The sequence below is a fragment of the Homalodisca vitripennis genome, chromosome 3 (assembly GCF_021130785.1).
Source record: "Homalodisca vitripennis isolate AUS2020 chromosome 3, UT_GWSS_2.1, whole genome shotgun sequence".
In the NCBI taxonomy this organism is placed as follows: Eukaryota; Metazoa; Arthropoda; class Insecta; order Hemiptera; family Cicadellidae; genus Homalodisca; species Homalodisca vitripennis.
The window spans coordinates 124,040,037-124,054,591 of NC_060209.1; the positions used below are offsets into that span (position 1 = coordinate 124,040,037).

The following is a 14,555-nucleotide window of genomic DNA, read 5'->3' on the forward strand; positions in this document are numbered from 1 at the left end:
TCCACACCACCACCTCACCCTCACCACACCTCATGCATGTGGTGGTTTGTGCACCTCATGGTGTGTTTCCGGGGTGCGTAAAAAGCCCTTGAGGCTTAAGTGCATGGCAGTAGGCCGCCCCAAGGGAAGAAAAAAAAAAAGAAAAAAAGCATAATAAACAATCCGTTCTAATAATGCGTGTAGGTTAACTCACTAGTGACAATGTGGTTAAAAGCGCGCTAAAATGAAAGCCTAGAATGCAATATTGACCAGATGATTAATTTCCAAGCTTTGTAATGAAACAGCTGATTGATCTTAATGCGTTGTATTATAAAAAAAATACGTCAGAATAAAAAAAAAGAGTTTAAAACTTGTGGTCAATGCTGCTGTCCATCCGAGCGCTAGTAGGATTATTCAACGGACATGACAGCTGACCATCCGATCTCTGTGGACAGCAACTCTAAAAATAAATGCGCGCGCTAGAGGAAATGGCGGTGGCCAACACTGCTGTCCATCCTATCTCTGTGGACATTCTAACATTACCGCTCCGAGCGGAAAGGGCTAGATATTACAAACCCCACACAACAGGATCCACCACCACCACTACTTATAAACAATTCTTTCTAATTTAAACAGATAACAATAAATGAAATAGAGAAGGTAATAGATTCTTTAAAACCAAAAATCTCTTCTGGCACAGACGAAATCTCATCAAAATTAGCTAAAACCTGTAAAAAAGAACTATCCGGTCCCCTTACACACACTGTAAACAGATCACTACAACAGGGAATTTTTCCTACCAAACTAAAAATAGCTAAAGTATACCCAAAATATAAAAAAGGCCCACCACTGACATGAGCAGCTACAGGCCCATTTCACTAATATTTACATTTTAAAAAATCATTGAAAAAGTTGTTTTGAAAAGATTAATGGAACACCTTGAACACAATAACCTCTTAACTAATAATCAACATGGATTTATAAAAGGTCGATCCACAGCCACAGCCCTAATACAACTTGTAGAACATGTCATAGATCATTATTGTAGAAGAAGGCTGCATTGAGTCTAATCCTTGATTTTACAAAAGCATTTGACTGTCTAAACCACAAAGTACTCATTAAAAGACTAAAGAACTTGGGCATAAGAGGAAAGGCGGCAGACTGGTTCTGGAGTTACCTAAATGACAGGAAACAGTTAGTAGAAATTCACTACACCAAGAACAACTTATTACAAAAAGCCCAATCACAAGTTAGTAATTTACAGCTAGGAGTGCCACAAGGATCGGTACTGGAACCATTCTTATTCCTGCTTCTCACTAACGATCTGCCCAATTACTTGGGACACCTCTGTCACAGTTATGTATGCAGATGACACTGTCATTACAATAGCCAACAAAAGTAGTCAAGAACTTTCTGGAAACCTAATCACCACTTTAAACACAACTAAACAGTACTGCCACTCAAACAATTTGGTATTAAACAATAGTAAAACCGTCCAAATAAATTTTTCTACAAAACACAAGAAACACAAATTTTCCAACCCACAACCTAGAACCAAAAAATCAAACAAAACACCTTGGTATACTGATTGATGAACACTTAACCTGGAAACCACACATCGAACAGCTTTGTAAAAAATTAAGCACCAGCAAATATGTAATATGTAGAATAAAACAAATCAGCAGCAAAGACTCAGCTAAAATTGCTTACTTTTCATTGTTTGAGTCACATCTCAGATACGGCATAGCTGTGTGGAGGTGCCACCAAATGCAACATGGAGAGAGTCCTCAAACAGCAAAAGCGAGCAATAAGATGCGTAGCAGGACTCCAGTTTCAAGATAGCTGCCGTGAAGCATTCAAACAACTGAAGATCCTCACCATAGTAAACCTCTACATTCAAGAAGTGATCCTGCATACTGTCAACTCAGGACAAACCAGAAACAGAGACTTCCACCAGCATCACACTTGTAATGCTTTAAACTTTACACTTCCAGTCCACCACCTGAGTCTCTCTGAAAAGAAGCCGTCATACAAAGGAGCTCTCTACTTCAATAAAATTCCAGAACCTCTAAGAAAAGAACCATAAAAACGTCTTAAAAATACACTGACCAACTGGCTACAAGAAAGACCATTCTATTCAGAAAATGGATTCTTAAATAATTTAATTTAATTAGAAGCAAGATATGTACTATATGACACAATGTACTATTCTCAACTGAATATGTCAATAAAGAATATGTCCATTGTCTACAGCTTTTCATGTAATTAATTTGTAGATCTTATGTGTGGTTAAATATTTTTCATTACCACAGTAATTATACAGGGTGTATCAAAAACAATAATCCAATTTGGCATGTCTATATTTCGAACAGTAGTAAACATATACAATTACTAATTTTTTTGGCTGAAAGGGAAACTCAAAAAGTTTTTTTTCATACCTTTTCAAAGGTGTTCAATATGTCCACCTTTAGATACACAGCATATGTCTATGCGGTATTCAAATTCATCCCACACTGCAGCGAGCATGTCCTGAGTTCCACTGCTGTTGTAATGCGATTTCTCAGCTCATCCATTGTTGTTGGTAGCGGAGGCACATATACAGAGTATTTGATGAAACCTCACAAGAACAAATCACATACAGTAAGGTCTGGTGACCTTGGAGGCCAGAAATGTAAGGATGCATCATTTTGTCCAGTGCGGTCCTGTTGGTAAATGAAGTCGTTCGAATCAGTCTCCAATTGGGGGAAAAGATAATTTTCAAGCATATCGAGATATGTTATTCCTGTAACAGTGTTCTCAGCAAAGAAAAATGGACCGTACACCTTTTCCCGTGAAACCACTCAAAACACATTAAATTTTGGAGAGTCTCTCTCATGTTGCACAATTTCAAGTGGTTTTTCTGTGCCCCATATTCTAACGTTATGGCGGTTTACCTTTCCATTTAAATGAAATGTTGCCTCGTCGCTAAACACTATGCGTGATGCAAAATGTTCATCGTCCATAATTTTATCAAGAACAAAGTTACAAAACTCCACGCATCGTTCTTTATCACCCTCACGGAGAGCTTGCAGTATCTGGTCTGTATCCTTTCATGCATAATCGTCGACGCAACACACGCCAGACGGACATAGGAGGCATGTTGAGCTGTCAAGCAGCGCGGCGAACAGATTTCTGAGGGCTGCGTGTGTCAACAAAGAAGTTGCAAAGACAAATAAGCGCCTCGAAGAGCTTAGTGGCAAGTACTCCAATGTTACACTAGTGAAATCTAGTAAAGCAGAGAGAGCTTTACACACCCGTCAAGGTCTCCACTTAAATTTTTGGGGAAAGAAGTGGTTAGCTGGAGTAGTAGCAAAAGCCATTACTGCCAAGAAGGACCCTGACCACAGGCTGGGCCTACGAGATGTGCAACCTCCTCCTCCAGGTACATGTGATGTGACAGGGAACTGCCTACCAACTGGAAAAAACTACAGTGCACAAGTAGAAGCTCACCAGAATCTAAGGACTCATGCCTCATTGTTTATCACTTAAATATTCAATGCATAAGAAATAAATTAGAAGAATTAAATCTATGGTCAAATAAGTTAAATATACATGTTTTAACTATAAATGAACACTGGCTTTGTCCAGAAGAGTCTTTGTTATATGTGCCAGCAGGTTTTTGTGTAGGTAGTGTTTATTGCCGGAAGCCTCCCCTTAGAAGAGGGGGTTGTAGTATATATGTTAAAAGAGATATAATATATAAAACTATTGAATTAGAACATTTATGTGTAGATTTCGTTTTTGAGGTTTCAGGTATATTTTTAGTTAGTTTGAATGCTATCCTTATAACAATTTATCGAACACCAAATTCTCCCATAAATGATTTCATAAGTTTTTTTGATGAGTTACTTGGTTATATTAATAAAAAATATTCTAATGTGAAGTTGATCGTATCAGGTGATTTTAATATCAATATAAAAAAAAGTAATGTTGAGGTAGATTCTTTTTTCAATTTATTGCGTTCCCATAACATGCATTGCTTAAATCTAGAAAGCACCAGGGGTGAGGCATGCCTTGATAATATAGTTACTAATGTAAAAAAAGGTACTGTAACCTGTAATGTTATTGAACCTCATTTATCAGATCACGCAGCAGTTTATGCAAATTTTCACACTATTGGTGCTCCAAACTCAGGTATAAAAAAAGGTATTTCAATTAAAACCATTAGAACATTAACGCCATACGCTATTCAAAATTTTAGGGAAAACTTGACTCATGTAGACTGGTCACAGCTACAACGTTTTACTAATGTAGATGCAGCATTTGATTATTTTAACTTTGTCTTGACAAGCACTTTTAATGTGTGCTGTCCTTTTAAAGAGATTAAATTAGGCAATAGTGACAATACTAATAGGTTAAGTAGTAAATGGTATACAAAAGAATTGGAAAATATTAGGAAAATAGTAGTTGCATTGTATGATAAGCTTAAAAACAGTAAGGGTACAGTTCATGAACTACAATGTAAAAATGTGTACACCAGAGCAAAAAATCTGTATAGATCTGAAATTAAAAGACAGAAAAAATTATTTAATGAGAAATATATTACCAATTCAAAAAATAAATGTAAAGCTGCTTGGAAAATAATTAATACAGAAAAAAAGGTTGAAGAAAAAAATCATGAAACTTTTATTGATTCTAGGACTTTTAATAACTTCTTTACACTTTCACCTTCTAATATAATTAATACTTCTGACCAGCAGAATGACAATAACCTTGCTCTTGAATATTTAGAAAATTACATAAGAAATAAGGGTGTATTAAAAAATGATTTTAAATGGAAAAATATTGAAAGAAATGATGTTTTATATTGTACATCTAGGTTGAGTACCTAAAAAAGTGAGGATTATTATGGTTTTTCCAATGCAATTATGAAAGACATCATTGACATAATATTAGAGCCAGTTACTTATTTATTTAATAAGATGCTAGACCAAGGAACATTTCCTCAAGCTTTAAAAATAACAAAAGTAGTGCCAATTTTTAAAAAAGGAGATAGGACTAACCCCTCTAGCTATCGACCAATCTCATTAGTTCCTATTCTTAGTAAAATATTTGAGTTTTGTATCAAAGAACAATTGTATAACTTTTTTGTTGTAAATAATCTTTTTTGTTCGGACCAATTTGGTTTTCTCCCACGTTTAAACACAGTAAAAGCGGTTGAAACTGTAACAGAACAGGTTATTCTGAATTTTGAAAACAAAATAATGACATCTACTACCTTAATTGACTTAAGTAAGGCTTTTGACTGCATTCCTCATGACCTGCTTTTAAAAAAGCTACATTTTTATGGCATAAAAAATAATGAATTACGTTTATTTTCATCATATTTACAAAATAGAAGCCAGATGGTTTCACAAAATAAAGATGTATCTTGTTTCCAAAATGTTTTACTAGGAGTACCACAAGGCTCAGTACTCGGTCCTTTTCTTTTTGTAGTAGCAATAAATGATTTTTCATTTAATATGCCTTGTAGGTCTGTTCTATATGCAGATGATACAACTATTTTAAATAGCAATAAACATCTGGAAACTTTAATTTTAGAACAGGAGCAGGCAATGACTGAAGCTATTAAGTGGTTTAAAGCCAACCTTTTGGTAGTAAATAATAGCAAAACAGAAAATTTAATTTTTACTCTTGATGGAAATTGTGTCCTTGATAGTAAATACACAGAACCTATTAAGCTATTAGGAATATACTTGGATAATCAATTAAATTGGGATGCACATGTAAGTTTTCTTTGTAAAAAATTAGCTAGGGTTACATACCTTATCAGGAAACTAAAGTATAATATCAGTACTGAAATGTTGGTCACAGCATATTATGCCTTTTTCCATTCCCAGCTCAGGTATGGTGTAACACTTTGGGGAAACAGTACTGGTGCTAAAACTGCTTTCATTTGGCAAAAGAAAGTAATTAGAATTATTGCAAATGTTGGCAATAGAGTTTCTTGTGTCCCACTTTTTAAAAAATTTAGAATTATGACCCTTCTATCCCTGTATATTTATTGTACTTTACTTAGTATCAAGGAACAATTAGATAGTTTTATTAGTAGACAAGAAATACACTCCTACTGTACAAGAAAAAAATATATGCTTGAACAGATGAATGTTCGATTGGAGAAAACCAAAGGCACTTTTATTTATATGAAGATTAAACTTTTTAATAAACTTCCTGAAAAAGCATGGCATGTGTCTATTAATAGATTTAAAAATGTTGTGAGTAATTGGCTTGTTGATAACACATTTTATTCTTTAAATGACTACTTAACCTGTGATATTAGTACGTTAATTTTTTAATAGTTATGATTTTGTTGATAGTTATCTCTTGTTATTTATTTATTGTTGTTAAATCTATTTCATTGTTAATTTTAATTTGTTGCATTTTTATCTATTTATTGTTACTTTTTATTGTTTTATTGTTATATATTTATTGTTTTATTTACTATTTAATTTATTCTGTATATAATGTTTTAGATATGTTATATATATTTAACGAGATGCTGCTAATACCATTTTTACTTTTATTTTCTTTTTAATGACTAAATTGTGGCGTTATTCACATGTTCATATAAAATTTACTTTGACTTACAGTCTAATCATTACACTTGTATTATGGGGTTTTAAAGGTGTGATAGGATTAGGTAGCCTTTTAGATATAATAAAAAGTGACGTTGTCCATTGCATTGTCAAGTAAAGACAATAAAGATTTCTTGATTCTTGACAATGGCGGACGCGCTCCACGTCTTCATCGGACACTCTGGGAAGGCCTGGTGATTTGCACACAGACAACCTGTTTCTTGAAATTGTGCATACCATCGTCTAATGCTCTGTGATGTAGGAGGATCAACACCATACTCATTAAGAAAGTTACGCTGAAAAGTTATTACAGACTCACACTGCGAAAAACGTAGAACACAAAACGCTTTTTGTGGTGCAGACGCCATTTTCACTAGGAATGAAGTAGGCGTTCACTCAAGCACGCTGCTGCTACCTAGCGGGAACCATGTAAAACTTTAAAAGATACTCTTTTTAACATTACGTTGTTGGCGCATTTAGCATTTAGCTCAACAAACAGAATAGTTATGATTTTATTAAATCGGTTGATTCTTTTTGATACACCCTGTATACTAACTTTATTTTGTTTTAGATAGCCGAATTCTGTTTTTCCAAACAGAGAGAGACATGTTTAGAATAATACCTTCAATAAAAATGGGCTGTATTACTGCAGTCCTATACTACTCCACATATCTATTCCTGGGCACTGACAGAGGTAAGGTTACTAGTGACTTGTTCTATTATACTACTTCACAAGTTAAAGGAGCTCTAACGAACTGCTGCACTAAAGTGAATATAACAGAGACATTACCATGGTAACTTATTACAATTGTTTGAATAGATTAATTCCACATTATATCACTACAATTGAATAGTACCTTTGAGTATGTAATATTCTACGAGAACATATGTCATGAAATGCAAACATGTGTTGTTGCTCTGAAATTTTCTGGCTGAATGTTGTATAGCAACAAATGATAGAAATAATAGTTATAAATAAATTATACTGTAGTATTGAGTAAACCTTACTAGAAAATTAATATTATATTTAAATTGATGGGGTTTAATTCCATGAAGTTTCTTGCATCAAGTATAAACCGTTATTATTGTAATCCAGATTAAATTCAAGAATTTGTAGATTGGTTGGTCATAGATATTACTTTATATTCTACGAGAACTATCCAGAAATAAACTAAAGTTTTCTTTCTGAGTGGACCTGAGCCGCCAACTTGGCTAATGACTGATATCAAAGCATCGTCGCACAGTATTTTTACAGTGTTGAAGGATACATTCTTATAGACTGTACTAAATTACTTTAGCTGTTGTATAAATGGATGGTCTGTGAGTTGTGAAGTATTCAGTGATAATGTTATTAAAAATCCAAAATTGAATAAAAATATATGAGCTACAATGTGAGGTGAACAGAAACAGAATAATGACTGATCAGTTGTGAGTCAGTTGTATTTATTTTTAAATGGAACAAATGTTAACAATGAAGACTGCAGTAGTCAATAATCCCCATACTGTATATTTTCTCTTAAACACTTTTTTTAACTTGGGAAAAAACTGCAGTTTGTGTTTCTGAAGGTGTCATGACCTTTAATATCAGCCCATATCAGCTTGATAGAATAAAGGTTGTGATGATATGGGATAATGTTAAGATAGTATGCCATCCTTTTGTATAGTCTCATCTAATCAGCAGTAGACAGCAGTATAATCTAGGTTTATGTAAGGACACTAATCTGTAAAATTCTGCAACAATTTGTCATCTGTCATCAGTATAAGGGGTGTTATTTTTTTATATAAGGTGTGTAAGACACTTGCCTTTGGATTATGTTTTTTTCATTTCAGGAAATTAACATTCCAATTTGAAATACTAATTATATATTTCTTATTATTACAGGGCAGTTGATGATATACAGGGTCAAAGACCTAGAGAGAGAGAGTGAGTGGATCGTAGCCGAGCCTGACCCTGCCTTTAATAGTTTGATTGAAGTTGGATGTAAGATTGTCGAAATAGCAGTAGTTGAACCATCTCGCCACACTGTAAGTTGAACTTATGATTGTATATATCACTGTTCTAGCCATATTAACATTTGACAAAAGCACATTTAAAAATGTGTATTAATAATGTTATAGTGTTTTGTAGAGAATTGTAAACTTTTACAGTATAATCAGAATTTTGACTAATGTTGAACAATAAGATCACAGTTTTATAATTCAAGTATAATTAGTAAATTAACTAACGTAAAATTATAAAGTATTCACCCATACCCACTGTACAGAAATTTTAAAATAAAAGTTTTAAGTAAGTTTCTTTTCATTCATATTACCAGCCATAAAATGTAAAAAACTAATGTATTTTTAATGTTTTATATTATTATTTATTTAGTAAATCCCAAAAGGTTACAACTACCGTGACAAACAAACATGTAAGTAAACTTTAAGAAAATGCTCTTGTGTAATATAAATCCGCATCATTTAAATTGTTCTTGATATTGATCATTTTAAACTTAAATGCACTTACTTTAATCGATGTTGTAATGATGAAATATGTAATATGATAATTTAAACCAATTTATTTCCTTTTTTCATAATGAAGAGTTTAAAACTAGTTTGTGGCAACCAAAATTAATAAAATACATTGGTATGTAATGCTTTAATTTCTTTATGACTATTTCTTTTTTAATCCGAAATTTAACAATGCTTGCAGTAGTTGGGGAAATGAATGTTTCACATGCTGATATAACAGTATCATTGATGTGTAAATAATACAAATATTAATTACCCTTTATAAAAACACCCTGTCTTATTTAAATATTGAAAAATATGGTATCCTATAAAAAATAAAAAATAGTGAAGCCATTATTGTAGTACATTATAGTGCAAAATCCTTAATTAATATATTAATGACTTACCTTGCTGTCCTGTATGTACAGGACTTGTACCACAGTGAAGGTGTTTGGTACTTGAGATTTATTTATTGAAAAAAATGTTAATACATATGGATCGGCCAAGTTTTGTAGAACTTGTTGGTAACATTAAACATCCTCCAGAATCTAACATTTTACTTCTTTCTAGTTGAACCTACCCTGGGTACAGCAAAAACTGAAGTATTATATCTGTGCAACCCTATAAAGCAGCACACACTAACTGGAAATGTGGTGATATGGGAATAGAAGGGTTGATCGATAGGTCTAGTTTACAGTAGAAGATGGCTGTTGGTGTGGGTAGAACTCCCTTACTGTTGTTAGAGCTAGCACCCACTTCTTCTGAGGTGACATGACTGATAGAGAAATTACATGTTTTGGAAATATTCGTCGACAGAGTAAAATTAATTATTTATCTACAAGCTCAGACAGCTTGTTATATAGCCTTATACCAGCATATTGGGGGATTTTCTCAAATTGTTCAGTTCTAAGAATTGGATATTGTAAAAAGTTAGTATGTGTGTTATAGCTGTGAAAGTGATTCTGCTGCCTGTAAAAATGTTTTCCTCACGAAGAGGTGACGAAAATAAAACATAACCCAAATGTGTATGGTTGCTCCAATGTGAAGTAAAACTAAGCCCAGTAGTAATATACTTATAGTCATTTCTTATCCCAGTCTTATCAGTAACAGTCTGTGGGGAAGTAAGTGTACAGTGCTAGTTTATGTGAAAGAGGTGTGATGTTGTTAGTGTAACTTTAGTGTGGTTGGTAAGTTTCATTACATTTATTGTTCCATTCTATAAGATCCCAGGACACTCAACCACTCATAAACCTCTCTTTTAAATACAGAATATGTTTGAATTGTTTCAAGTGGACGTTTAAAATGTTACAAAACAAGTAAATCTCAATAATTACAAAGCAAAAAGCATCATTAATGCATATATACCAACTAATGTGCAATAGAATAAAATAGTGAGGACAACATCTATCATACCAAAATAAACATACCATCCACATGGTCAAATTCTTTAATAAGTTTTTTTGGATACTGAAAAATTTATAAATGTAGGTTCAAGGAAGACCGATGCTAAGTGTTTTGTTAAGAAATGACTGTTAAGATGGATTAAATAATAATATATTTTCTTTTAATCATGATTTATCAAGTGAATTATATACTAAAACAATTAAAATAATTAAAAAACTAAACTGCAGGCTGAGAGTGTATTCCTGTATATGTAATGAAGAAAGTAACCCGTTATATTTTTTAGACCTTAAGCATGAAGGATGGTTTAATTCCCAACTTGTTTGCAGAAGTAAAGCCTATATATAAGAGAGGGGACAAATCTATAAAGTACCGCTCTGTTTAAGTTCTAGTTTTGTTATCCAAAATATTGTAAAAAGTTCCATAAAACAAATCATGAGCTCTTTCAAAAACTAAGAATATTTTTTCATATGACCAAAATATGGCTTTGAACCAAGATGTAGTACAAATACAACAGTCTCAAAAGTCTTATAAATCAAATTGTTTGGTTTGGATGAAAATCAATCCACAATAGAGAATGGAGCCTTAAATTGTTATGAAATCATCAAAAGATGAGAGTTTAAAATTGAAATTCACACCATGGTCCTTAACACGTTGAAACTGGTAGATGCCTTATGTCACAGAGCTGAGGGCTCTGATCAGTGTTATTCAATATAAACCAGCAGTGAAGGTGTTGACTACATCTATTTATAGCTAAACCATTTTAAGTTGAAGTTCTAAATAAAGATGTTTTATTTATGTTAAAATCAATTTATTGTATTATATTGATTTAGGCTACCCATTTTTGTTTATTTAACAATTATGGAATTTGCTTAGTAATAGAAATGAGGTTTTACTTCTTAATTCTATGATGTATTTTTATGATTTATTTTAGGAAAACAAACCCATGATCATATGTGCCTCCCCTGAAGACGTCTACTTGATTTCATTCCAAAAACTCTAAAAATGGGAGGAAGAAGTATCAGGGGCATCACAACAAAGAAAGTTGGAAAACAAATTTTACCTACTAGATTTTTATTTTTAAAATAAAAAAGTGTACTTTAGATCATTTGAAGGAGGGTATTAAAATCATTCAATTTTTGGTGAATAATTCATCTTTTATGTTAAACATATAATTTTATTGTTTTAAACTGTTTTTGTTTACAGAGTTATAGTTGTGAAATGATAATACTTTGTCAGATATAAGTGTAGTAGCAATAATTATTAATTCTGTACCTGTCAAATGTATATTAAGATTTAATCTTACTAGTACTAAGTTTTAAGCAAAAAATTACATAAGGCTTTGTGGTTTATGTAAGTTAACTTATTTGCTGTGTTTAATTGAAGTATGTATGTGATACTGTATGATAAACATCTCTGTAATCTAATCTCACATATAGGCATCTCATATATTAAGTTATCAGAAAATAACTTTACAAAAATAACATTGATGTTAGACAGTAATGTTAGATTAATAGAAAACTTTCAAAACAATATAAAAATATATTGATGTTACCAGTTCATTATTTATTAGAAAACTTTAAAACAATGTTCAATAAGTGTTAAACCTGATTATTTTGTAAGTCTCTAATATTTTTATCCCTGTCACTCATTAAAATTAGCATTTCTTTACAACACTAAATTTGTATTAGATAATAATAATGTGTATTAGTTGTTTAGTTCTGTTTAATTGTAATATTAAACTTAAAACTTAAAATAAATGTCTTTACGGAATTATTATTTCCTCTTCCCTTATCACTAGTCTATCGGCTAGGTATGCCAGTCTCTATGTGGGTGTTTATAAATTATTTATAAACACCTACTACCTCCAATTTTTAATAACTCGTACTAGTTCAGGTTCTACAAGGGATTGAGCGTGCTTGGAGTATTGTACAAATTATTCCCTGAAAATTGTTACATGAACCAAAATATTACAAAGAATATGTATATTATATAAATTGTTACAAAGAAATGGTGAAAGTATTATGCCACTTTCTCCTGTAGTTGATAAATTTATATAAACATTGTGTGAGCAACTAGTAGAAAAATTAAATTATCTCAGTGAGTACTATTAGTAGTAAAAACATTGTTTCACTCATAAATATAAGCCAAAGACTATATTATTAATTTGGTGAAAGCTTACTTACAATACAACCAAAAATATATTTCCATGTTTAATTATAAAGTAGTACAGATCTCTCACACTATAGGGTGCCAAAACCAATGCATTGACATTATTTTATCAAGATCTTTTTTCATTGTTATACTAAAATGAGAACCATGTTAATTTACATAATTGTTTTTTCCATAATGATGAAAACTTTATGTTGTATTCTTTAACCTTGAATTAATGAAATGCTGTTTTAGTTTGCAGTACCTAACATTAATTTATTACAAACTTTACATTTTTAATGTTATAAAAGCTAATGTTTAAAGAGGAAATATTAGCATTACAACCTCCCCAAATTGTTTTTTTTTTTAAAGAAATATTTCTTTATTCCCTTGACATTGTTTTGTCATCAAATATTGAACCCAAAAAGTGTATATGCTATTTGTATGTTATCTACAATCCAATTTATTTACATTCATAGTGTGTTAACAAAGAAAAGATATACTTCGGGTAGTTTAAATACACAATTTTTCATTGTCTGGCTACATTTCTTTCTGTAAAATTCAACTTGGTACAAAATTGCGTAAAATGTTTAAAGGTGGCCTATTGTCAAATTCAAGGATTAAATCGAGAAATGTCATAGCTGAAGCTATTCAGCAATTTTTGTGGGTGTCAGTTAACATCTTTGACTTTCTACATCACTCACGTACAACACCATAATTCATAATGTTTTCTCTATAAACTTGGCACATTCTGCAACGGAATTCTGCTGCACTATTCCCTTGTGCTGGAATGAATAAAACTCCTTGACTCACATTTGGTGGAAGAATCAGTAGAGGTGGCCCTGTTTATGTGACTGTAGCTCAGCACAAACTGACTACTTGAACTTGACAGTGACAAATGTTGTAGCAGGGAATATGCAAGATCGACTACTGACCACCAAATATTTCTGTATTGAAACTTTGAGTACAATATTTTTTATGGAACATTTTCATTGGCATTTCTTAACTTTTTCAGGATGAGTAGGCTATTTATATCCAAAGAAGCTCATTGGATGTGGGCTATACTTACCCCGCACTATTTATGCTTCAAAAGATAAACAGGCTATTAGCCTAATTTAAAAGAATGTTTGTCACAAAACATAGTAAAATCATGATTCTCTATGCTAAACAGATCTTCTATGCGCTTTCTACAAATATTTAAACCGCTCATGTTGGTAACATAAGTTTGTGTACGTTATCTATATCTTTATCATCATGTAACAGCTTTCGTACACTTCTAACCAGCTGTGTCTTCAGACCAGCAATTTTAGAATGAAGAATGATGCAATAAGAAGAATGATTGAACATCTTGAAAAACAAGATCTGTTATCAAAACACCAGCACGGCTTCCTGAAAGGTATGTCCACAGTTAATGCACTTGTAAGCCTGGTTGAGTTAATCACAGATAAACTAGAAGACAACAAATTCGTAGCTGCCGTCTTTGTTGACTACAGCAATGCGTTTGACTGCCTCGGACATGACCAAATTTTGATTAAGCTGGAAACAGGGAAATCAGGGGACTGGATAGCAAGCTATCTTGAAGGGCGCAAACAGTTTGTAGAAATACAAAATACAGCCAATGGAAAAAAACCTCCTTCAGATCCAGTGCTTGACCATCATCAAGAGGAGTGCCACAGGGCTCAGTCCTGGGACCCTTTCTCTTTGTCCTATTTACAAATGACTTCCCATGTTTCATAAATGATACCAATGCAGAGACAATAATGTATGCAGATGACACATCATACAAAAACCCCACAAGATCATTCTTCAGTCACTGATCATCTCATCAACAAATAAAACTCTTCAGTATTGTCTCCAAAATGACCTGGCAATAAACCCACAAAAAACAATCTGCATCAACTTTAGTCAACAACAAGATGA

At 32.5% G+C, this 14,555-nt stretch overlaps 1 protein-coding gene across 4 annotated transcripts in view; it reads left to right on the forward strand.

Annotated features, from left to right (window-relative positions):
- The window catches only part of LOC124357492, a 46,504-nt gene extending 34,244 nt beyond the window's left edge, over positions 1-12,260 (forward strand). For all 4 annotated transcript variants that reach the window (XM_046809338.1, XM_046809336.1, XM_046809337.1 and 1 more), the window contains 3 exons: positions 7,165-7,287; positions 8,476-8,618; positions 11,419-12,260. In XM_046809338.1, coding sequence (XP_046665294.1) covers positions 7,165-7,287; positions 8,476-8,618; positions 11,419-11,487 — 335 coding nt within the window. In that variant the 3' untranslated portion in view covers positions 11,488-12,260. The remainder of the gene's footprint in view (positions 1-7,164; positions 7,288-8,475; positions 8,619-11,418) is intronic.
- Positions 12,261-14,555: the final 2,295 nt, after the last annotated feature.